Genomic DNA, 23,643 nt, shown 5'->3' on the forward strand with positions numbered 1-23,643 from the left:
CCAATCCACCTCAGCAAGTGTAACGGCCACGTCATTCACTGCCCCTCCATGTTAGCTGGCTCCGTTGCCGTTTTTGGCCCAAAACGGACGGAAGGGTATAATTGTCGGCCGTTTTAAAACGTGGGAGATCGAAATGTATTTTCCAATGTTGAGGGACGAAAATGTTCCTATTTTAAAAGGTCAGGGACCTATTTGTCTTTTACTCTAAATATTATTATAATAAAAGTTAAAATTTGAAAGACTAAGATTTTATTTGGGAAATTTAAAAAGTAATTTTTTTGAGCTTTTGACTTATGAAAAGTAGTAGTATTAATGTCTGGTGCAATTTTTAAAACCAAATTGTAACTTTCTAAGAAGCTATTTAGGAACTTATAGAGAAGTTAAAAAAATGACTTCTCTTATAATACTACTACTTTTTATCACATTTTTTTATAAAATAAGCACTTTTAGAGATAAAAACGCAAATACAAAATAACTTATTTATAAGTTACTTTTAATATAGTCATTTATTGTTTAAATTATTCTATCAAAAAGAGCTTAATTAAGCTATTTACCTAAACTGAGCCTAAGAACTCGTTTGGAAAATTTTAAAAGTAATTTTTTTTAGTTTTTGACTTCTGAAAAATAGTAGTATTAATGTGTGGTACAATTTTTAAAACCAAATTGCAGCTTTCTAAAAAGCTATTTAGAAGCTTATAGAGAAGTTAAAAAAAAGAATTCTCTCATGATACTATTACTTTTTATCACATTTTTATAAAATAAATATTTTTAAAATTAAAATGCCAAATACAAAATAATTTATTTATAAGTTAATTTTAATATAATTATTTATTATTTAAACTATTTATTTAAAAAGAAACTGCCAAACTGGCCTTATAATAATATAATCCATGAATTTTAGGAACCAATAATTTACAATGTACTCCGTTTCCTTCTCTTCAACAGTCATCTTCAATTCATTTCCATTCGAAACGGATATTCTGATAGATCCCGTTTCATTTCCGTTGGCTTTCCTCCCTCTTAACTTCCAACCATCCTTCACCAGTTTCTCTTTCCCTTCTCTTCAACGTTCATCTCCCGCTTCCAAAAGAAAAAAAAATACTGACTTTCTGAAAACCAAGTTCGCTGTTCTTCCCGCCAAAACAGATGCTCCTTCAGCTTAATCTTCTTCATCTTCCTTACAACCACCAACCTTCCCTTCCGAACTCGATAATCCCTAAACCTCTCACTCCACCAATTTCTTCTCTTCCTCAATCCTTCCCTCGAACCGGTTCCGGTCGGCGAGCGAGTCTGTCGGCTTGCCACAGTTTGGGTTCACCGGTTTTCTCGTTGCCGGAGGATGAGTTGGACGTGGAGCTGGGTCGGCTTCTGGCGCTGTTGCCGGAGGAGATGCGGCGGCGGGTCAGTGATCACCCGGAGCTGCACCAGCTGATGGAGGTGGTCATGGATTTGGGTCGGAAACCACTGGCTAGGTTTCCGTCCGGTGATTTCGTGATTTCGGAGTTTCCAATAACGGTTCAGGATATCGAGCACGCTACGGCTCAGGTACGGTGCCCTCTTCCCACTCAACCCTCATCTGTTTGAGATATTTCCGTTGGCTGCGATTCTTTGTGCTTCTTTTAGTTTTGGGGGAGTATTAGATACATTTGGTTAGTTATAGAAATTATTAGTTAATAAAACTTATGGGTTTCACTGTAATTAGTTAGTTAGTTAGAGTTTATTGTTGAATTAGATTTAGTGTTAGGAATCTGTTAAAGACTTATAGCACTGCACTCTGTGGCATGTGCCTGATATATATATATATATATATATATATATATATATATATATATATATATATATATATATATATATATATTTTAAGTTTTTTGTTCGGAGATTATGTAGGGTGGAACTATATACGGAAGATGGTTTAGTGGTGAAAGACTTAAGTTGAATGGATAAGATTAGGTGCAAAGTGCAAACTATAGAAGTAAGTGATGAAAACTAATTTATTTTTTAATTAAAGAAAAATGAAAAATGAACAAATCTAGGTTCGGTTCCTTTTGGGTTTCAGTGTTATTCGTTAGATGTGAATCAAATTAATCTGAAGGCATGTAATTATAAACTTTCAGTTTAGAAGAAAAAGGAAAAGAAAAAAAAACTTCATATGTATAATTCACTAAGTTTATATTTATTGTTATTTCTATGAATAGTTTTCAGGCATATTTGATGTTTAATTGCTAATGAAATCAATTAACTGAAGTTATAGCATAGAAGGAAAAAAAAAATTGGATACAGCCTATTAAAGGCACACCAATTGGCTTCCAAATTCCAACGTAGGAAATTCATTTGGTTTGGTTCTAATTATTTAAAATTTTCTCTCTGTCTAAACCTTGAACACCCATAGATAATTTTGTAGGGGATTTAGATTCTCTGATTTTTCTTTAAATCTTGATCATAACTTAATCTATTAGAAAGAAAAATCCTGATCATGTCATATATCATATTTTGAAAGAAAAACACACAAATCACTTGTCTGTAGGTAATTCTTGGTCCCTTTACTGAAAAAATCATGTTTATATCCGAACATGTCCATTGATGCTTTCATGTTGTTAAGCAAAATAGGATTTGAATCCTTGTTCTGGACACTTCACACGAAGTGAGTGTGCCGTCATTGACGTTTTGCTGAAGCATGTATGAGCAATTAGCTAACAACAGGGAATCCTATTAGGTGCCACCAGTGCCTAGTTGTAGTTGGGTGTGTGGGAATATGATTAAAAAGTCCCACCTTCTAGAAGTTTTAATAACTCTCAATGCAACATAAAAGAACAACCCGATCTTTTCTTGTCAGGTGGGTTGACATCATACCATTAATAATTGTGCTATATCATAAATTATGTGCATTTATAAAATTAAAATCTATGTTCTTTTCAATGGTGTCATCTGAGTTCTTTCTAGTTCTCACTCTTCCTCTACTTATTTTGGCTACCCTCCATCTGAAGTATTCTACTTAATCGGGCTTTTGTAGGTCTTCCTTTACTTATCCAATTCCACATCGTTATTTATCAAAAATTGATCTTATTCTCTTATTGGTTATTTTCTGTTCAACATGCAATTGTAAACATTATTTACAATTTAATAGTTTAATACATAATTTCCTTATCAACTCGAGTCATAACAACTCTAAATCTATCCAGGAGGAGAAGAATGTTATATAGGTTGCTTAGAAGCAAGGAAATTGAAAGTGTGAGACAATTTTCTTTTTCATTTGCCTATTTGATCGAGAAGAATGTTGTCTAACTTGCTTCGTGTAGTGTGGAAGTATGAAAGTTTGAGAATGATTTTCTTTTTAATTTGGGCTAGGACCATAACTTCTAATTGATCTTGGAAAGCTGTACTGTAACTGCCAATTCACATATCTATAATGCAGGTTGGTGATTTTGCTATTGATAATCGAGCTGGAATCAGTAGGACTTTACACCGGATTAGTGCTATCAGAAACCGTAAGGGGGCAATCATTGGCCTAACTTGTCGAGTTGGCAGGGCAATTTCTGGGAGTGCTAAATTGTTGCAAGATTTGGTTCAAGATGGGGCTTCTTTGTTGCTCATTGGGCCTCCTGGAGTAGGAAAAACTACAATTATTAGGTGAGTGATTCCTTTATTTTATGGTAAAAGTGAAGCTAGATATGAATGGAAGTGATGTCCCTGAAGTGTGCTATTTTGATGCTTCCTTCCACTTCTTGTTGGATGTGTGAATATTCTAGGTGCTAATTTGGGGATGGAACTGGGGCAGCACGGGCAGATATTTGATTACCTATACCTACCTTGAACACCCACACGTCGCCCTACTCCCAGCCCCATTCTGTTCCATACCCAAACCGGCAAGTATAAACCTGTTTCACTCTGCACGGAACAAGACCACTAGATAGATTTACAGTCTTTGAAACATCTATAACATGATGATTAACAAATTGAAGAATTAATCAGTAAAGTTCCCAATATGATTAAGTTCTTAAAAAGCATAATTAAGCACAAATATAATCCAAATTGTTCACAACACATAGAATAAAGATACTCTCACAAGTCAACAGATCAAAATAGCTTTAAAATATCAATATAATCTTTAAGAGGTAAATACTAAATCGGTACTCAAAAGATTTTTGAGGCTGACAAAATCGTACTTGACTTTTGTTATTAACAAAATGGTCCCTGAAATATTTTAAAATTTGATAAGCGTGTCCCGAGTTTGCCGGAGAACATTTCCGGCAAGCACCATGCTGACGTGGCCACTGTGTTTAGATGACCTGGCAAAAACCTCCAACCCTGATCCCTCCCCTCCCCAACGCACTCCCCCTTCCCCTCCCCCTCCCCCTCCCTAATGGACACTCTTGCTCTCGCACTCTCACTCTCTTGCTTTCTCGTAACAGCGCGAACACGAAGATCTCGTTTCAGTCCTTAGGCTTCATCGGTGTTCCTTTGTTACTCTGTGCGCATTCTATCAACCTCGTGTTGTAGATCTTCGCGTTCTGAGGAGTAGTAGCGTTGTCACCCTTGGAAGGCTAACCAGACTCTGAAACCGTTATTTCCAAGCTTCTGTTTCCAAATCCTAGAGCATCAATGGCGGATCTCACAGGAAGGTAACAATGTCGGTCACTACGGGAACGAGGTTCGTGGTGAAGGTGGCGGAGGAAGGAGGGAAGGAAGAAGCGAGAACTGCCATGCTGTGCGGCGTTGAGACCTTAATCTTGCGGTCAAGGCTGTTAGCGTCGAGGTGGTCTTCGTTGTTGTCGACGGTCGTGGTGAGGTACTTGTAACCATTGCATTTCGCGATTCATTGTTAAATCCACTTTGATTCTCTATGAACTAACAATTTCGGACCATTACCGTGGTTAAAGCAAAGCTAGGCATAGGTAGTTTTAAATCTAGACGCAGCTGGCTGTCTCTGCACTCTTACCTCTTTTATCACTGAGCGGTCATTTAGGGGCCTTAGCTGGTGATCTGGGCTGTTTCCCTCTCGACGATGAAGCTTATCCACCGACGGCGATGGTGATGACGGAGGTGTCGGGCAGGAAGGGGAGGATGCGGGTGGAGAGCCAGGAGTGTGCAGCGGAGATGTCGGAGCTGATGCTGGCGACACAGGAGTTCTCGAGGGAGAGGGAGACAATGAGGTCAATGGCGGTGTTGGAGAAAGCTTGGAGGATTTCAATGTTAAGAGTCATAGATCTTAACCTTGTTGATGAGTGTTGACTGAAGAAGCTTTGCTACTTTCTTTGGTGATTGAAGGTTGTTACCCAGCGTGCATAGTTAATGCCCACTCTTGAAACTGAAACTGGAACCATGAGCAGTGTCAAAAGCAGCAACACGGTGGGGAGGGGGAGGGGGAGGGGGAGGGGGAGTGCGTTGGGGAGGGGAAGGATAGGGTTGGGGTTTTTGCCAGGTCATTAAAACACAGTGGCCACATCAGCATCGTGCTCACTGGAGATGTGCTCCATCGAACTCGGGAGCACGCTTGTCAAATTTTAAAATCTTTCAAGAACTATTTTGTCAATAACAAAAAGCAGGTATTATTTTATCAACGCCAAAATCTTTCGGATACCGATTTGGTATTTACCTCTAATGCTAAACTAAAGGAAGCTTAAATTTATCACAACACAAGAAAATTCACCAACTTTGTTAATCCTTATCAGACATTCATTCATGGGCATTTTAGTTGGAGCAATCTTTGTCTTTGAACACCTTCAAAGGTATCTGTAATTAATTATTCATAAAGTACATAAATTAGAATCTAAAATAATCAACGTCTCCAAAAAAAATGCTTTTAAAATTATGCAAAACGAAGTAGTGGATCTTCAATATATATATATGACAAGATGGCCATTACCCATACTCACCTCATACTCAAATAGGAACAAGTGGGTTTTATCCAAACTCGCCTAAAAAATTCAGTCAACTGTTGAATAACTGACTCGAATAGAGTCGGTTGGGTCGGGTCAAGTCGGCGCAAATCGCCTTCCCTTGCTGGAAATGATACATTTCGAAGTACACACGTTACTATAGTATATAAAAATACACTGGTTTTAGTTTTTCATAACTAATTTGGAAGTAGAAAATCATGCGCCTGACTTTTGCAATTTGCTGTTTTCCATTCCTTCGTGGTTGTGATATCTTTTCATCTAACAAAAATAAGTACATGAAATTTCTGTTTATGCTAATGCTTTAATTATGTACTTATGGAATTCATAGAATAAGGGCATTGTCGGCAATGTATACTTGGCTAATGTTTCTCTGATGATACATTTCTTATATTGTTTTTCTATCGGTGTGCCTTACTTCCTGCTTCAAGTTGGAAATATTTGTATTTTATTTTGTTCTATATATATACACAGGGAAATAGCTCGGATGTTAGCAAATGATTATAAGAAGCGTGTGATGATAGTTGACACCTCCAATGAGATTGGTGGTGATGGGGATATACCACATGCTGGAATAGGCAGTGCTCGACGTATGCAAGTCCCCAACGCTGATATGCAACATAAGGTAATGGCTGTGCTAAAGGTTAACCTGTTGGTTATTTTGCGGATAGTGTGTGTAACTGTATTATCTCTATTTTCAATGATTCAGTGGTGACTGAGAATGAATACCTTGGGGAGGGATTGCAGTTCATTCTGACCAGATAATCAGGCTTTTCCACTCCAGATTAGATTGTCATTTTAAATATAACTACCTATACATTTCCACCAGATTCTCTTGTTTCATACTTATACAATGATATTTGATTTATTATGGAAATCAGCTGAAAATTTGATCTGGTAGGTTCAGATTTTACTTGGGTAAATTTTCAATTCTGTTGCATTTGGGTGTATACCAGTTTTATGAATTAAAAAAGCAGCCCGGTGCAAAGCATCCGGCTTGCACAGAGTTCGGCAAAGGGCTGCATCCAAATGACATAATGTAGGTAGTGCAACTTGATGGGTGGCTGATTCCATAGCTTGAACCTAACTTGAGGTCATACATAGATAACTGGATTGTTGTTCCAAGCTTTCCTTCACCAATTTTACCCATTGTGATTTAATATTTACCTTTGGTTGAGTAATAGTTGGAATAGATACAACTCTAGAAGTAAATTTTCCATCATTAAACTATGAACCAATTACCAAAATTTTCATTTTAGGCTACCACTCCTAAACATAAAACTCATTGTTTCTCAAGATTTATTTAAAGGTTAATTTATTCCAAATTACCTTTCTCTTGACTCAGATTTTACATCAATTATCAAAACACACTACATATATTTCCAGGCCATGTAATGTGTAAGAGATATTCTTTTTCTTTTTTTTTTTTTTTGGGCGGTCAGAGGGGGGGGGGGGGGGGTAACAATAAAACAGAATAGTTGATGAAAGTGGTAATCTCTTGGTGGTGTTTCTGATTCTCTATCCCTTGAATGTTTTTTATCTTCCTTCTGACCAGATTTTTGGTGCCTATTGTATTGGTCAGGTATTAATAGAAGCAGTTGAAAACCACATGCCACAAGTGATTGTAATAGATGAAATTGGTACAAAACTTGAAGCAATGGCTGCTAGTACTATCGCACAGCGTGGAATCCAGCTTGTTGCCACTGCTCATGGAGTCACAATTGAGAACCTAATAATGAATCCATCATTAGAGATGCTAGTCGGAGGAGTACAGGTGAGGTATAATGCAACACCTTCATCTAAAGAAAAATGACAAGTTGATTGTCATAACATTTGATATAGATTTAGTTTTTGAAATTGTGTGTGATCTAAGGTGACCATGCTCTTAAGGCGACACCCTCTTGAGTTCTTGTAGCTTTGAACGACATGGGAACATGTTCGGGATCCAAAAATGGAACTTTGACTGTGAAACTAGGGTTAGTGTATTTCATATCTTTATAGGATGAGTAAATAACCATTTTAGTACTTGAAAGATTCAGATTTTGACAAAACGGACCTCCGCAAATTTGTTTTTTACAAAATGAATCTCCACTGCTCCATTTGACAAAATTACCTTATTGTTAACCCATCACTCTGCACGATTAGGCTATTTTTTCAAACGGAACAGATATTTAGAGGTTCATTTTGTCAAAAACAAATGTAAAGGTCCGTTTTGTCAAAATCAAAACCTTTTGGGTGTCAAAATGACTATTTACTCCTGCAGGATTTTTCACTAGGATGACTTCTCAATGGCATACAGAAATCATAGGAAGAATAACTTAAGGGCCTGTTTCAACATTTTCTGGTTTTAGGATTTTATGGAAAAAAATGGTAGAATCTTATTTTCTAATTTCATATCCTGTTTTCACTCTTTTCTTCACAAAATTCTAAAAACGGATAATATAAAAATGAAAACACGAACCAAACAAGCCCTAAGGGCACCAAAAAAGTTTGTCTTGACAGAGAATGATGTCTTTTGAATTTGCATGCTTGAAGTTGTGTCATCCATGGTTCAGATTACAAGGCAAGGAAACCAAACAAACATGAGTTTGACTGTGTGCAAGGGCACCACTGATTGCTACAAGACAACAACAAACAACAACAAAGTCTTATCTCCATTATCCTATATAATACATTCAAGATACTTAAATCTGTTTATTTGTGGTAGGGGTGTTTTTTCCAATTTTCACTTGTGTTAGTGTTCTCTTCTGGTACTAAACTCACGTTATATATTTCATCTTATTACGGCTTATACACAAACTACACACCTCTAAAGATTCTCTCTACAAATCTAATTTCTCATTAAATCTTTTCTTGATTCTCCCATAAGTACGATGTCATCGGCAAAAGCATACACCGTGATAAGTGTACTTGGATATGCTTGACAAGTACTTCCAAAACCAGTGCCAATTGAAAATTTTTCTGTCACACCATCTTTAGTCTTTACATTACTTGTAATCCCATCATATATGTCCTTAATTTCATGAATATATGTAATCCTTAGTCCTTCTTGAAAACCTTCTGTTGACTAGATCAAATCAAAATCAGATTCCTAATTCCTTTCATGAATCTTTTATGTAAATAGAATTAATTATAAATCTTTTTCTTTTTGGGTTTAGCTTAATTTTAGGGATTTTATGATTAGAAATCTTTCTTTATTTCAGGCTAGTATTTTTCTCTTCTTTCTTATTTTCTAGTTATTTCTATTTCTGTAATTCCTCTATAAAGAGGCTGATTCCCTGTACATTTGACAATACAATACATTCAAACACTTCAATTTGGTATCAGAGCAGGATCTCTGCACTGTGCCTCTGATTTATAGCTATGGCTGACAGTTCCTCAGTCATTAATCCTGAACAGAAGGAGAACACCACTCCTACTCCATCAGATTTAAAATCTGAGCAACGGGTACTAGTTAGTGGTGACTCCCATTCAGTTCAGATCACCACATTTTGACTCAATGGGTCAAACTACCTTAGGTGGTCTCAATCAGTTCAGATGTATATCCGTGGAAGAGGGAAGATTGGATATCTCACCGGTGAGCGAAGCCAGCCTAACATCATTGACCCACAATATCATGTATGGGATACCGAAAATTCCATGGTGATGACATGGCTGGTGAACTCAATGGAGGAGGATATCAGCAGTAACTACATGTACTATACCACAGCCAAAGAATTGTGGAATAGTGTTAAGGGAGTGACAATGTCACCAAATATTTCCACACATTGAAGCGGGTGTGGCAGGATCTTGACCACTTCAATAACTACAAGTGGAATTCAGCCGCTGATGCCAAACACCACCAACAAATAGTGGAAGAAGGGAGGATATTCCAGTTTCTTGCAGGCCTCAACGTGGAGCTAGATGAAGTTCGTGGCAGAATTATTGGAAGAGCAATCCTACCCTCAATTGGAGAAGTATTTGCTGAAGCTAGAAGAGAGGAAACTCGTAGAGCTGTGATCATGGGAAAAGGCATTACTGAACAAACCTCTTTGGAGTCTAATGCACTTTTAGTGGCACCTGCTACACTTAAAAGTTCATCAAATCAGAAGCACCCCTCCAAGTACTTTAGGATTCTAAAGACAGCATCCATGTGTTCTTGACCAGGTGAATGCATAAACTGGCTTACCATGCTCACAGCAAAGGCTATATCCAGGCATGTATGGGATAAATAGATTAGCCTCCCTACCAACCGCTGATATCTCCCTTTGTCCGTTACATTTTCTGGTTCAGCTGGCTTTAATTTTAAGTTAGGCTCTATAGGTGTTTCAGCAGCTTTACAACCAAGTAATCCCGTTTCTTTTAAAGATTAGGATGTACTTTCGTTGATTCATAAAAATGCCTTCCTTAGACCTTGCAAATTCAATTCCAAGAAAGTATTTTAATGAGCCAAGTTCTTTGATTTCAAATGCTTTGGCAAGCTTCTCCTTCAAGTCTTTTAGCTCCAAAAAGTCATCACCTGTCAGAATAATGTCATCCACATATACAATTAAGATGACAGTTTTATTAGCTGCTAAATGCTTATAGAAAAGTGTATGGTCAGCTTGGCTTTGAGTATAACCAAGTCCCTTCACCACCATTCCAAGTCGTTCAAACCAAGCTCTTGGGGATTGTTTCAATCCATAGAGAGATTTCTTTAGTTTGCACACTTTATTCCTCCCTAGTTCAGCTTCAAATCCAGGTGGAAGTTTCATGAACACCTCTTCCTCTAGTTCTCCATTCAGGAAAGCATTCTTTATATCGAATTGATGTAAAGGCCAATTGTAATTCGCAACAAGAGATAAGAGAATCTGCACAGAACTGAGTTTGGCAATTGGAGCAAAAGTCTCTCGATAGTCTACTCCATAAGTTTGTGTATATCCCCTAGCTACTAACCTAGCCTTATACCTCTCTATGCTTCCACTAGCATTGCACTTGATGGTAAAAACCCACCTGCAGCCAACCAATTTTGTATTTTGTGGCAGATCTACAATCTTCTAAGTTTCATTTTTCTTGAGTGCATGCCACTCTTCCATCACTGCTAATTTTCAGTTGGGATCATCTAGTGCTTCCTCTATGTTCCTAGGCTCAAACAGATTTGTAATTTTAGAAGTAAAAGCTCGATGTTTTTGAGAGAGATTTTGGTAAGAGACATAATTGAAAATTAGATGGTTGGTGCTGGTTTTGAGTACCTTTTTGGTGCAGCTTTTGGTTTCTTTTCTAAGGGCTATTGGCAAATTATTATTAGAAGTGACAATTTTAGATTTACCTGGAAGTTCCTGAAGTACTACAGTTGGGCCGTCTTCCGGATTTTCAGATTGGGTTGGTACAAAGATGATAGGCTGGTCTCTAGTCTTGGGATATTTCCGAATATAACACCGAAGCTCCTTTTCTTGTGGTATTTCTTTTTCTGTTTGGATTCCAACTAATTCTGGCACAATTTTAGAATTGGTTTCCACATCTTGTTTTGCAATTGTTTCATAATTTACTTGGTTAGTGAAAGTTGTATCCTCAATATGTAAGATAGGAATGGGTAAAGGTTCATGCAAAAAATTTTCTTCCCGTAGACTCTCCCCCTGAAGAGAATTTTTCTAAAAAAAAGGTTTCATGTTCCAAAAAAGTAACATCCATACTTACATGAAATTTTTTCGTGTGTGGATTGAAACATTTATAACCCTTTTGATTTGGGGAATAGCCAATAAAAATGCATTTTTCTGTCCTTGGATCAAGTTTACTTCGATATGAAGGTGTATGTAAAAACACAGTGCAACCAAATACTTTTAAAGGTAAGTCAGAATGCAACCTACATGCTGGATAATTCTTTTTGAAAATATCCAATGGTGTGCAGTAATTTAACACACGTGTGGGCATTCGATTTATAAGATAGGCTGCTGTTAGAACAGCATCTCCCCATAAATACTTTGGAACATTACCCTCAAACATAATGGTACGTGCTACTTCAAGAAGGTGTTTATTCTTCCTTTCAGCAATGCCATTTTATTGGGGTGTATTGGGGCATGTAGATTGATGTTGAATAACTTTCTTTTGAAGAAATTCACCAAAATTTTTATTAAAGTATTCAGTGCAATTATCACTTCTTAATATTGAAATTTTTGTGTCAAATTGTGTTTCTACCATTGTTGAAAAATATTGAAAAATTTTAGAAACATCAGATTTTTCATGCATGAGATAGATCCAACATAGTCGTGTGTGGTCATTGATAAAAATTACAAACCATTTTTTTCCAAATTGAGTTGTTATTTTTGATGGACCCTACATCACTATGAATCAAGTGGAAAGGTTTAGATGCATGATAAGGTTGAGAGTAATAAGGAGCTTTATGACTCTTTGAACGAATACAACTTTCACATTTAAGTAAGGAAGAATCAATATTTTTAAATAAACTTGGAAACAAATGTTTGATATATGGAAAACTAGGGTGTCCTAGTCTATTGTGCCAGAGAATTATTTGGTCCTTTATAGGCATAGAACTTATACCACTAAATTCTTGAGCTATTTTATCTTCCGAAATATCCTCAAAGTGATAAAGCCCATCCATCATCTTAGCACTGCCAATCATCTTCTCCGAAGTCCGGTCCTAAAAAATACCATGAGTGTCAAAGAATGTCATAGCACAATTGGAATCCTTGCAGATTTTACTAATAGAGAGAAGATTACAAGAAAGCTTTGGTACATGTAGGACATTTCTTAGGTCAATGTTTTTGAACAGTTTAATTGTACCTTTTCCAGCAATAGATGAAAAACTACCATCAGCAACTCTAATTTTTCCATTTTCAAAGCAAGGAGAATAAGTTTTAAATAAAGGGGAGAGGCTGTTCATATGGTCAAATGCACCTGAATCGACAATCCATGGTGCATTCAAGTTTGAGGTGCAGTTAAGGGACATAGGAATACTAAAATTACCTGTTTGAGCCAAAGAACCACTAGGAGTACTAGACACAAAACTGGAATTTAACAGCCTTATGAGCTGCTCAACCTGTTCCTTACTCAATGATGATTTTTCAGCCTCATGAGCAGTTGAGGTAGAGCCCTTGTATGCGTTTTCCAAGTCAATAAACACCATGTGTAGATCCTTCTTGTTAATACGGCACCTCTACGAAATTCTATTGAACAAATGTATAGCCTTGGTGGGGGATTCACCAAGCATAAAACTAAAGTGGTTCTCCAAATATATCTCCAGTCTCCGTTTCCGTTCTATCACCCTCTCCGATAACTTTATGATATGACTCATGAATTTAATCTCATTGTAGTTTATACAATTTTTTATATTCCTGTTATTCTTTTAATAGGGACTAAGATGTTCTTCTTCCACTCATTTAACATCTTACACTTTAAATATCTATGAGAATTTTGGGTAACCAACCAACGCCTTTCCTTTTTAAAATTTAATCAGAATATCGTCTAAGTCTACTATTCTTCATTTGCTTTAGGGCTTCATTTATTTCAAAAATCTCGATTTATTTTTAATAATAGTTTTAACTTTTGGTCTGCTTCCCTTTTTTGTAACCGACTAGAGCATAAAAGAGTCTTCTGTCCCTCATTAAAAAACTTGTGAAAGTAGCTCTTCCATATTTGATTAATGCTCTCATTTGTGTGAAAAAGTCACCATTCTTGTCCTTAATGCACTTAACTTTATGCAAATCTCTCGTCCTTTTTTCTTGGCTCTTTTCTATCTTGTATATAACTCTTTCCATTCGTTTGTATCCAAAGACTGATAAAGACCCTCGTATCCTCTTGTTCTCACTTTGCTTACTGCTAACCGTCTCCTTTTTAGCCGTCTTGTATTTTTCCCAATTTTCGTAATCAAGTTCAAACACCACTCTTTAAAGCATTTCCTCTTTACTACCTTCTCTTATACACTTGTGTTCTACTGCCATGATTCGTCTCTTGCTCCGATACCTCTTTTGCCACATCTAATAACTTCTACTAACTCATCCACATCTAATCATCACTTCTGTGTCTGTCTCACCTTGCTTCTTCTACTCATCTTTGAAAGTTTATTTGTTTTTAACCTTTCATTTGCCACCTCTTGGTTCTGGGTTTTTTCCCTTGATGCTTATTCCTCACTTTTCACACAATGCAAAAAATACATGATGAGCAGCCTGTGTTGTGTAGTCAAACTCTCTCTCGGAGTAATTCTGTAGTTAGTGGCAAAATTTCTAATGGACTCTCTCTAACAAAAGGAAATCGATTTGAGGCTTGTCACGCCATTCCTATAAGTAATATGATGTTTGTCTCTCTTCTTAAAGCAAGTATTGGTTTTACCCTCAGTATGGACAACTCCAGAAACACGACTCCCATGGATTCCTTCATATTCATTCCCATCATTTCTGACATGATTGTTTAAGTCCCCACCTGATATCTTATCTCCAAACAATATGTTTCGAACTAAACTTCTCTGCTTAGTTCGTTTAAGTAGGAACTAAGCTTAAATATAGTTTTGAATACCACCCTCAAACTAATGGCCAAACCAAGATGGTGAATAGGTGCCTCGAGACATATTTGCGGTGTTTTGTAGGTACAAAACCCAGACAGCGGCCCAAACTTATCTAATGGGCAGAATTGTGGTTAACACCACCAACAGTGCTTTTACTAAAACAACTCCATTCAAGGCCTTATATAGAAGAGACCTTCCCACTTTCCTCCAAAGATTCACCTTCGGCAATAGAGGTGGTTAACGAAATGCTGGCAGAAAGGGATGCTGTCCTGGATGATTAAATTGGCACCTTAAGTTAGGCACAAAACTGCATAAAGAATTAGGCTGCCAAGAAGTATAGGGAGGTGTAATATGCAATAGGAGATAAGGTGTACTTGAAAATCCAACCCTATAGGTTGAAGTCCCTTGCCACAAGAGTCAATCAGAAGCTCGGTCCTCGGTTATATGACCCATTCAAGGTTGTCGAAGGGGTTGGGATAGTATCATTTAAGTTACAATTCCCTCGCACGCGAGTATACACCCTTTGTTTCATGTATCCCTGCTGAAGAAGCCTGTTGTTGAGAACATTCCCTGTGAACCCTTACCCAAAGACCTTGTAGAGGATTGGGAAAATTGAGTGAAGCCTCAATTCCTGACTTGTGCAGAAATTGAGAACAAAGGGAATGCCATGCTGGCATGTGGGTGTGCGTGTAATGCGTGTGTATTTCCTGTTAGGGGAAAGAGGGATATAAAGGGTAAAGAGTGAGGAAAGAGGCTGAGGCTAATTTTGGGAGTTGGCTTGGGAGAGTGGGGCTGCTATGCCCTGTTTCTCTTTGCTTCTTGTGTATTTTCTTCTATTTTCTCTTCAACTGTGAGCTGAGATCCAGACTCATCAGTTTGAATAATGCAATCAACCTACTTCCTCTAGTCCCTGGTTTGTGGTTTCTTATAGAATGCTGTCAGGAAACTCATGGGGAATGGCAAAGTGGTAGTTTGAATGAGAAAATGATGCCATAGAAATGAGAGGGCAATGGTTCAGGTGTTTCAAACCTTGGAAAATGGATGAAAATGTATAGTTGGAAGAAGAAAATCTAGGTTCTTAATGTTTCTAGGTTTTAGGAACTAGTTAGTGGAATAATGTTACATGTTGCAAAGGAAGGTATTGGTGTAACTATGTTGAATAATGGAGAAAAAGAGGTGTTAAAATCCATGGTTAACCATGAAAATAAGAGAGTAAACAGTAATTCAGCAAATGGGAGAAAGGAATATATTACTCTTATGTGATGTATCTTATATGGGAGGAATACTAGCATCTATTTATAACAATAATATAATCCTAATACTAATAAGGAAATAATGATAAATATCAAAGCTAATCCTAAGATATCGTATTGGATACTCTTTAATATTATATGACTCGTGATTTCTAACTCTTCCCCTCAAACTTGAGCATATAGATAATATGCAACATGTTTGGAACATAAATAACTTACAAGAGAGATTATTTGATAAGGTGAGACATCAAAAGATAATCTCTCCATTTCTAAGACTCCCCCCAAGCTAGAGCTTACTAAGCTTTAAGCCTGTTAGTCTGTCACAATAATGCCCTTAAAGATAAAATATGGTGAAGACAAAACTGTTGAAGACGGAAGAAAGCCAGTGGCAACTACCAGATACATGCTAGGGCCAGCGGAACAGCTGGAGATGTTTAGGCTCCAGCAGGAACAGCTAGATATGTGTTGCAGGCAGCTGGGACTGTCAGGACATGCCAGGGACAGCTGGAACTACTTGGGCCAGTAGGAAACCTGGGAAGGTGACTTGGTTCAACAATTATAGTCTTTTTTCAAGATGCCATAGAGAGCATACAATTGGGAAGACTCGGTGAAAGATAAATATCACCATTGTTATGATTCATAATGGGAGGTTGGAAGAAAAACACAACCCAATAATCATCACATTGTGCCAAGAGAAGAACTAGAGGCCAAAAGTAAGAATAATAGATGCTGGAGGAGGTTATGCGGACAACAAAGATGTCAAACGAGCAAAAACCAGGAGGATCAATAGTCATGGCACCCATTAGGGATAAAATCAAGTTTGTTGGTGCTGTAGTGGACTAGTGGATGGATCAAGGAGATAAGCACATATCCAGAGTGCGCGAAGAGGTGAGCACTAAGGTAGCAATTCCCAAAGGAGGCGGTAGACCTGCCGTGGAGACAGCCATGGATGATCAAGGCAGCAGTGCTAGGGGAAAAATGGAAATGTAGAAAATGCAAAATAGGAAAAATGGTGGATGAGAAAAACGCGACCACATCCGGAGAAAGGATGGTGAGGCGATCACAGCGGAGTGTGAATTGTTGGACAGTGACGCTGTTGGCAGGGTTGAGCATCGGTGTTCAATGATGAAAATGTTTAATTTGTGTGGAAGGATATCCAGGGTCTTAAAGTTTCTGGGTTTTAGGCACTACTTAGTAGAATAATGTTACATATCCCAAAGGAAGGTATTGGTGTAGCTACATTGACGTTAAAATCCATGATTAACAAAGAAAAGAAGAGAGTAAAGAGTTATCCAGCAAATGAGAGAAAAAGTATATTACTCTTATGTGATGTCAGTTTCTATTACAGTATGGTTGAAATTTTGGCTTTTGTTGCCCCCTTTCTTCCCTCTCTTCTAACTAAAAGTTGATTTCCGGCATAGTTTAGTTTGGCCTTGTGTCCTATACAAACCTCAAGCCATAAGTCTCGTGCTGGAAGAAGTGTCTTAGAGATATAATAAAGGGTTAAGTACGATTTTGATCCCTAAGGTATAGGCCAAAAATTCTTTTTGCATACAAAATCGTCTCTAAGGTTTAAAACCAAGTTTTAAAATCATCCTTTATATTAAAATTTTGGAGTAAATTACCCATAACAAAAAAATTATAAAATAAAAAAAAATAAGAAAGAGAATGTTTCTGCTCCTGCGAAGGGGGAAGGGAAGAAGAAAGGGAAGAAGAAGCTGTTCCTCGATCCACCTCAAGTTAAACCTTAGGGACGATTTTGTATGTGAAAAAAGGTTGGGGACGAAAAAAAGTTTTCGGCCTATACCTTAGAGACCGAAATCGTACTTAACCCTATAATAAAAGCCAATTATTTGCTTTGTTGTCCTAAGAGCATGAGCTTTTGAGAGGAAATGGTCTATGACTTGAAGTGTATCCAAACAATGATGATGTTATATTTTTCTTCATCCTCCATATCCTATTTACATGAGCAACTAAACCTACGGGCATACATTTATTCTTTTTGGTTACATCAGCTCTACTATCATTTTCTAGAGTGTGACACTGGGGGATGAAGAGGCCAGTCGCAGGGGTGTCCAGAAAACTGTGTTAGAGAGGAAAGGGCCATCAACATTTAGTTCTGGAGTGGAAATTATCTCCAAGACACAGCTGAGGATTCATCGTAGCCTTGAAGCAACTGTTGATGCTATTCTTTCTGGTAATTTTCTTCATGGCAAAGTAAATGGTTGTGGATTGATTTATGACTCCATGCTATTTGTCTTGTTGGTATAGGTGGTCTTCCAAATGTTGAAGTGCGCAAAATGAAATCTCAAGAACAAGAAGAAAATTCACCCAAGGGACCTGTTATTAACAGTTCTCCTAATGGCAACGTTATGTATGAAGATGCAGTAGAGCAGGCTGATGACCAAAATGATCAAAATGTATCTCCTTCTCAGTTGCCTAATGATATGGTAGAGGATTCATGGGAACACAAAGTGCCACTTCGCCTGTTTTGTTATGGGGTAAGACATCATTTTCCAACAGCTTTTACAATTCATGATATCAGATTTTTTTTTTCTCTGTATAATTACATTGAGTTTGAAGTAGATGACAAGGATATTTGCACATATGAGATGCAACAAATTTGGTGGTTCAGTGTTTGCATCAGAAGAAACAAACTAAAGTTTTCATTTCTCTGAATTTATTAAATATCTTCCCATGGTCAAATCTCCCAGTTATGCCCTGCCCTGATGATTATCCAATGAACTTATTCATAATAACATGTTCTCTGCTATTGCTAGTGAGTAGTGATAGAGGAAAGAAATATTTTTTTTGGTGACTATTGAGGAAAGAGATATGGAAGGGAACAGTGTCTTCCCTTTCCATCTGAAAAGTAGATAGTTCTAAAATTATACATAACATATATTTACACTTACAATAACTTTTTCCTCCTAGTTAAAAGAGAGATCAATGGATAACAAGAAAAGGAAAGGTATTAGACTATTGAATGACAGAGGGATCCTACCTCTTAGAGAAATGAATAGATAACAAGAGAATAAGTGACGATATTGAAAGACATAAAACTAGAAAAAGATATCTAACTGTTATCTACAACATTCTACCATTTAGGATTTGAATATGTGAAATATCTAACAAAATATCAGAAAGATAAACAAGAAACAATGAGTGAGGGAGAATGCATTCTTCTGTTTGATTGAAGTAAAGAAACCAATGAAAACCAAAGCAATGAACAATGCATTCTTTTTCATCTATGTTTTGTTATGTCCTATTTACAATGCATTTCTTTTTCATTTTATGTTTTGTTATGTCCTATTTAACTTACAGAATGATCATTAATTATAGATTTTAGAGGCCACTGTTATGCAAGGGGTCAACCAGTTGAAAATGAATGATGCAGCCCTTCAATTGACTGATAATATTAGTGAGGCACATGCCTTGCTTGCCTTGCAAGCAAAGATTAAAAAGAATCCAAGGATCCAAGCTGCTGCTAAATCTCATGATATTCCTATATATGTAACAAAGGTAACAATTACCTAAAATTGCCATGTGTTATTATAAAAGAACACTTCATCTAAAATTTTTGCGTAACATTGTTTTCCCACTTTGTAGACAAGTTCATTGGAGCAAGTAACAAAAGCCATACAGGCATTAGTAGATGATCATGAAAATGGTTTAAAGGATTCTGTATCGATGGATAAGATTAAACTATCAGAGAAGATTGATGCTTTGGAGGTAAACATTGTAGTTTGATATAGTTCTGATTTCCTATACACCCCTCTCTCGCCCCCCCCCCCCCCCCCCCCCCCCGCTTTTTCTCTTCCCTTTTTTTCTCCTCATGCTGTAGGAAACAAGTAGCTTGACTCAGTTGATTGTCGAGTCGGGTTTTATAATTATGGGCACTCCTCGTTCTATATCACATACATATAAATATACGGTTTATTCTTGGGTTACCACAATGACTTCCAACAGCCCGTAGCTGGGTTCCTCTGTATCTACAACTCAAATAACTTAAACAAGATAATCCATAACTTTTAAGGGTGTACATCACATGAAGGACAATTGCAATTTTCATTTCATTCTTTCCATTTGAGATTATGTCATAAATAATTCGTCTCTTAGGTGATAAGTAGGGTGTACACAGTTGGGTCATTGGTATGTATGGTGCGGGTGTTATAGCGTATCATGGGGCTATTTTGGTGGATACTGGATTGAGAGGTGGTTCTGGTGCTGTTGGTGTCATGGTGGTTGCCGGTAGGTGGAAGGCTGGTCATGGCTCTTGGTGTTTGTTGATGAAGCAGCAACTGAGGGTGAGGGCAGGCATGCTATGCAGACAGGAGCACATGTGAAAAATATGAATAAAGTGAATGCTCAAAATTGTCAGTTGTAGCAATAAAATTATCTTGGCATAAGTAGAGTAGGATTTTTATGGCTCTAGAGAAATACTAATAATTTACTGGTTTATGGTATAATAAATATTTTTGCCGTGGGTGATGCAACTGAATGCCGGGTCGCAATACATGTGATAAGTATAGAAAATTGCCTAACGAGGCGATGATAGATGGAGCAGGATCACTGTAACTGGAGTGAAACTGATGGAAAATGTCGCCATTGGGAACAATCAACTGAAGCGGATACGGATTCCCATGGTAGCAATGACAACAAAATGCTGCTTATATGTGGACATTGTAAAATACCATGCCCATTGATATCACATGATCTTTTACAACTGAAATTCATTATATTTCAGTCAAATGGACTTGCAGATATCTGACAATATCTTTTTCACCTTTCAGGAGGCAAGAATGGCTATCGAACATACTGTAATTCCTAAGAGAGAACCTGTGGATCTACTTCCAAGGACATCTCACATACTGTCTCTTCAGCTGGACCTCATTCGTAAATACCAACTAGAAGCAAGGAGAATCGCTGGAGAGTCAGATGTACATTTGCGCATCCTTCCATCCCATTATATGACAGATGAAGAAGCAAAAACTGATGAAATTTCTGAGTTTGATGATTTTGCTTCCAATGGCAGCGCCAATGGCTCACCATACAGCTTGGACAGATTGCCCCTTCTGCCTGAGTAAGTAGTATATGGGCTTGGTTAGTTGTATATATTGTATTCAATTATTCATACATACTTGAAAGATAAGAAATAATTTGAATACTTTGTGTTATTCTGAACTGTACGGGACCTCGACAATTTCTGTACTAATTTGTAAATTATACATATAAAATCATGTTTACAATAAATGGAGAAATACAGGAAATCCAGTATGATAATCTCACTTATTAACAGCCAATGAATCTGGTTTGGTTGTGTTGGTTGGTTGACATGGTGGCAAGAAAAGGTGCCAAATCGTGGTGAAGTAAAAATATAGTTGGGAATTGAGAAGGAAAAATGGAGGGACGGCGGGCAGAGGTTCAGGAAAATCAGTGAAAGCTAGGGGGACGGAGAGGATGTGATTATGCTTCCAGATCGGAAACTCTCATGCCAGTTTGAATGAGAAGAGTAATCTGAATTATTGAATAACTTGTGTGTTACTCTAAACTGGACAGGATGTCTACAACTTATACACCCTAGGATTAGGCAGGAGATTAAGATAGCTATATATACTTTCATAAAGTATATAAGTTAATTTAAGATTTAATAACTATAAAAATAAAAAATTTATTCATAAATTAGATCATATATAAAATTGTGAAAATATAGAATTGAAATATGTTCATTTGACTTCATGTAATCAATTTTATCTTTGTTTTCTTACTCATTTTTATTTGTGTTTTTTTTTTTTTGGTCTTTCTATTACATTTAAATATTATAGTGCAAGAATGAAACTATTAGATAAAACACAAATTTGAATATAATGCTTTAATAGCTGCAAATTAAGTAATATTTAATTTTCTAATTTTATTTTGAATAAAATGACAATCAGATTCTTGAAAATTTCGATTTTAGACTAATTAATTTCTGAAAAAAAAGTATCAATTTAGTCATTCACGATTGCAAATGGTGGACACGTGATGTTCTTCTATTAATTAATTACGTAAAATTTAACGGTGATAGTTATATGTACAGTTAATTATTGTGATGTGTCTATTTATGAAAAATTGTCATGTAGATAACTCTTGGAGTAAAAATTTACCTATTTTAGTAGGATTCATAATAAATAGAGAGCTGATAAAAATTATATAAAAACTTACAAGATAAATGATTTATTGTACAAAACTATATTATTTCTATGCTTGTGTGGCAGTAACGAGACACATACCATTGTAGATAATGAAATACATAGGCAATTCCATTTTGTTTTATACTATCCATTGACAAAAAGACATACATGTCTCCCATTTGTTATCGTGGAGGACTTAATTGGTACTTTTTTAGGGCTAATTAGTCCGAGGTCGAAATAATTGAATATCTAATTCTCACTTTACTCTTATTTTTATGAATCATAATACCCTATATTTTCAACAATATTATTACAACTAAGTGATATTTAAACTAAAAATATGAATTGTTAAAAGGAAAAAAGAAGTGATATATAATTGACAAAGATAATATATAACTAATAAATATAATTAGGCAAAGAATGAAAAAAATAAAAAAATAATTATAAAAACATTATACATTATATTCTAGTGTTTTAAGGAGTTCATCATCCAATACATATGCTTAGCAAACTTAAAATAAATAAATAAATAAATAACTATAATCATCAACCAGATTTTTCTTATGGTTTTTTAAAATATTCATAAAAATAGAGAAGAGTAAAAGACATGTGATTATTTGAGAGAAAATAAAAAGGTGAAAAGTTAATATTGATTTAAATAGTAAACATAAGAAAGAGTAAATATTTTGAAGATGATAAATTATATTTTATTATTAATTTATACATATTAAAGAGAAATAATGTTAATATTAACGACATATGATAACTTATCTAAACGTAAAACATAAAAAAATGAAAAAGTAAGGCCAAATGTTAATTTTTTTCAAAAGAAGAATGAGAAGAAATTGACTTTATATAACTGAATGAAAACAAATTGACTTTATATAACTGAATGAAAACAAATTTTACAATTCAATTATATCTATTAAAACAAAATAACATTAAGATTGAATATATCGAATAATTTAAAGAGAAATAATTAATTAAAAAATATAAAAATAGAAAAAGAATTTTGGACATATAATATAAAGATAGAAGATTATGAATAAATAAAAATACAATAAAAATAATATAATATAATATAATATAAAAAGTTATGCTATTTAGAAAAAAATTATGTAACAAAGTATAAAAATATCAAATATTTAGAGATGATTTTAAAATTATTATAATTTCTCTTTTAATATATTCTAAATAGATAAATAGATGTTGCAATAATTTTCAGATAATTATTTGATACTAATTTTCTAAAGTACATGTACCAAAACATATCAACAATAAAATAAAGATAAATTGGCGTGATATGAATCATATCTCTGTACTTCCCATCAAGCCGTGAATGGATTATCATTTTTTGATTGTGCATTAGTTTTTAAAGTTGTTTAGTAGAGTAAATAGGCTGTTGGTGGTCAACGCATCTTCTAACGGTAGTTTGAAAGGAACATGCATTGTAGTTGTTGGTGTACCATCAAGCTTCTCCTTGATTAAAAAAGGGTCAATTTTTGTCCCATTATGTTGGACAAAATTATGAGATCTGCTAATCGTTAGCTATCGATAAAGAGTAACACTCCACTCAACATTGAATATATACTAGTTTATCTATAACAATAAAACTTTTTTTTATTGTGCAATCTAAGCTATCTAGATTCTTAGAAGTTGGAGCAAAGTTGTAATTACATTTTAATTCAGGGAAAACTTTACGTATACCTTTTAAGACTAATACATATTTATGGATTTGAATTCTTTAAAGTTTGAATTTCACTTTAGAGAGTAAAATGTGATCTTCTATTTTTGAATAGTTTCTCTTTCATATTTATTCTTAATCCTACCTATAAAATTAATGGTAA

At 35.7% G+C, this 23,643-nt stretch overlaps 1 protein-coding gene across 1 annotated transcript; it reads left to right on the forward strand.

Annotated features, from left to right (window-relative positions):
- Nucleotides 1–883: 883 nt before the first annotated feature.
- On the forward strand, nucleotides 884–20,876 carry LOC112790041 (protein SEEDLING PLASTID DEVELOPMENT 1). The gene is made up of 9 exons (XM_025832257.3): nucleotides 884–1,545; nucleotides 3,413–3,627; nucleotides 6,369–6,519; nucleotides 7,477–7,668; nucleotides 17,658–17,820; nucleotides 17,895–18,124; nucleotides 18,966–19,145; nucleotides 19,233–19,355; nucleotides 20,417–20,876. Exons 1-9 carry the CDS (start codon nucleotides 1,147–1,149, stop codon nucleotides 20,708–20,710), a joined length of 1,947 nt encoding a protein of 648 aa, XP_025688042.1. The 5' UTR covers nucleotides 884–1,146; the 3' UTR covers nucleotides 20,711–20,876.
- The last annotated feature ends 2,767 nt before the right edge of the window (nucleotides 20,877–23,643 follow it).

The sequence above is a fragment of the Arachis hypogaea genome, chromosome 3, assembly GCF_003086295.3.
Source record: "Arachis hypogaea cultivar Tifrunner chromosome 3, arahy.Tifrunner.gnm2.J5K5, whole genome shotgun sequence".
Taxonomy (NCBI): Eukaryota; Viridiplantae; Streptophyta; class Magnoliopsida; order Fabales; family Fabaceae; genus Arachis; species Arachis hypogaea.

What these genes read in the sequence shown, in the direction of transcription:
- LOC112790041 (XM_025832257.3), top strand. Translation starts at nt 1,147, where the DNA reads ATGCTCCTTCAGCTTAATCTTCTTCATCTTCCTTACAACCACCAACCT. An exon ending in TCGAGCACGCTACGGCTCAG is followed by an intron (nt 1,546 to 3,412) that starts GTACGGTGCCCT and finishes TCTATAATGCAG; the next exon opens with GTTGGTGATTTTGCTATTGA. An exon ending in ACGCTGATATGCAACATAAG is followed by an intron (nt 6,520 to 7,476) that starts GTAATGGCTGTG and finishes TGTATTGGTCAG; the next exon opens with GTATTAATAGAAGCAGTTGA.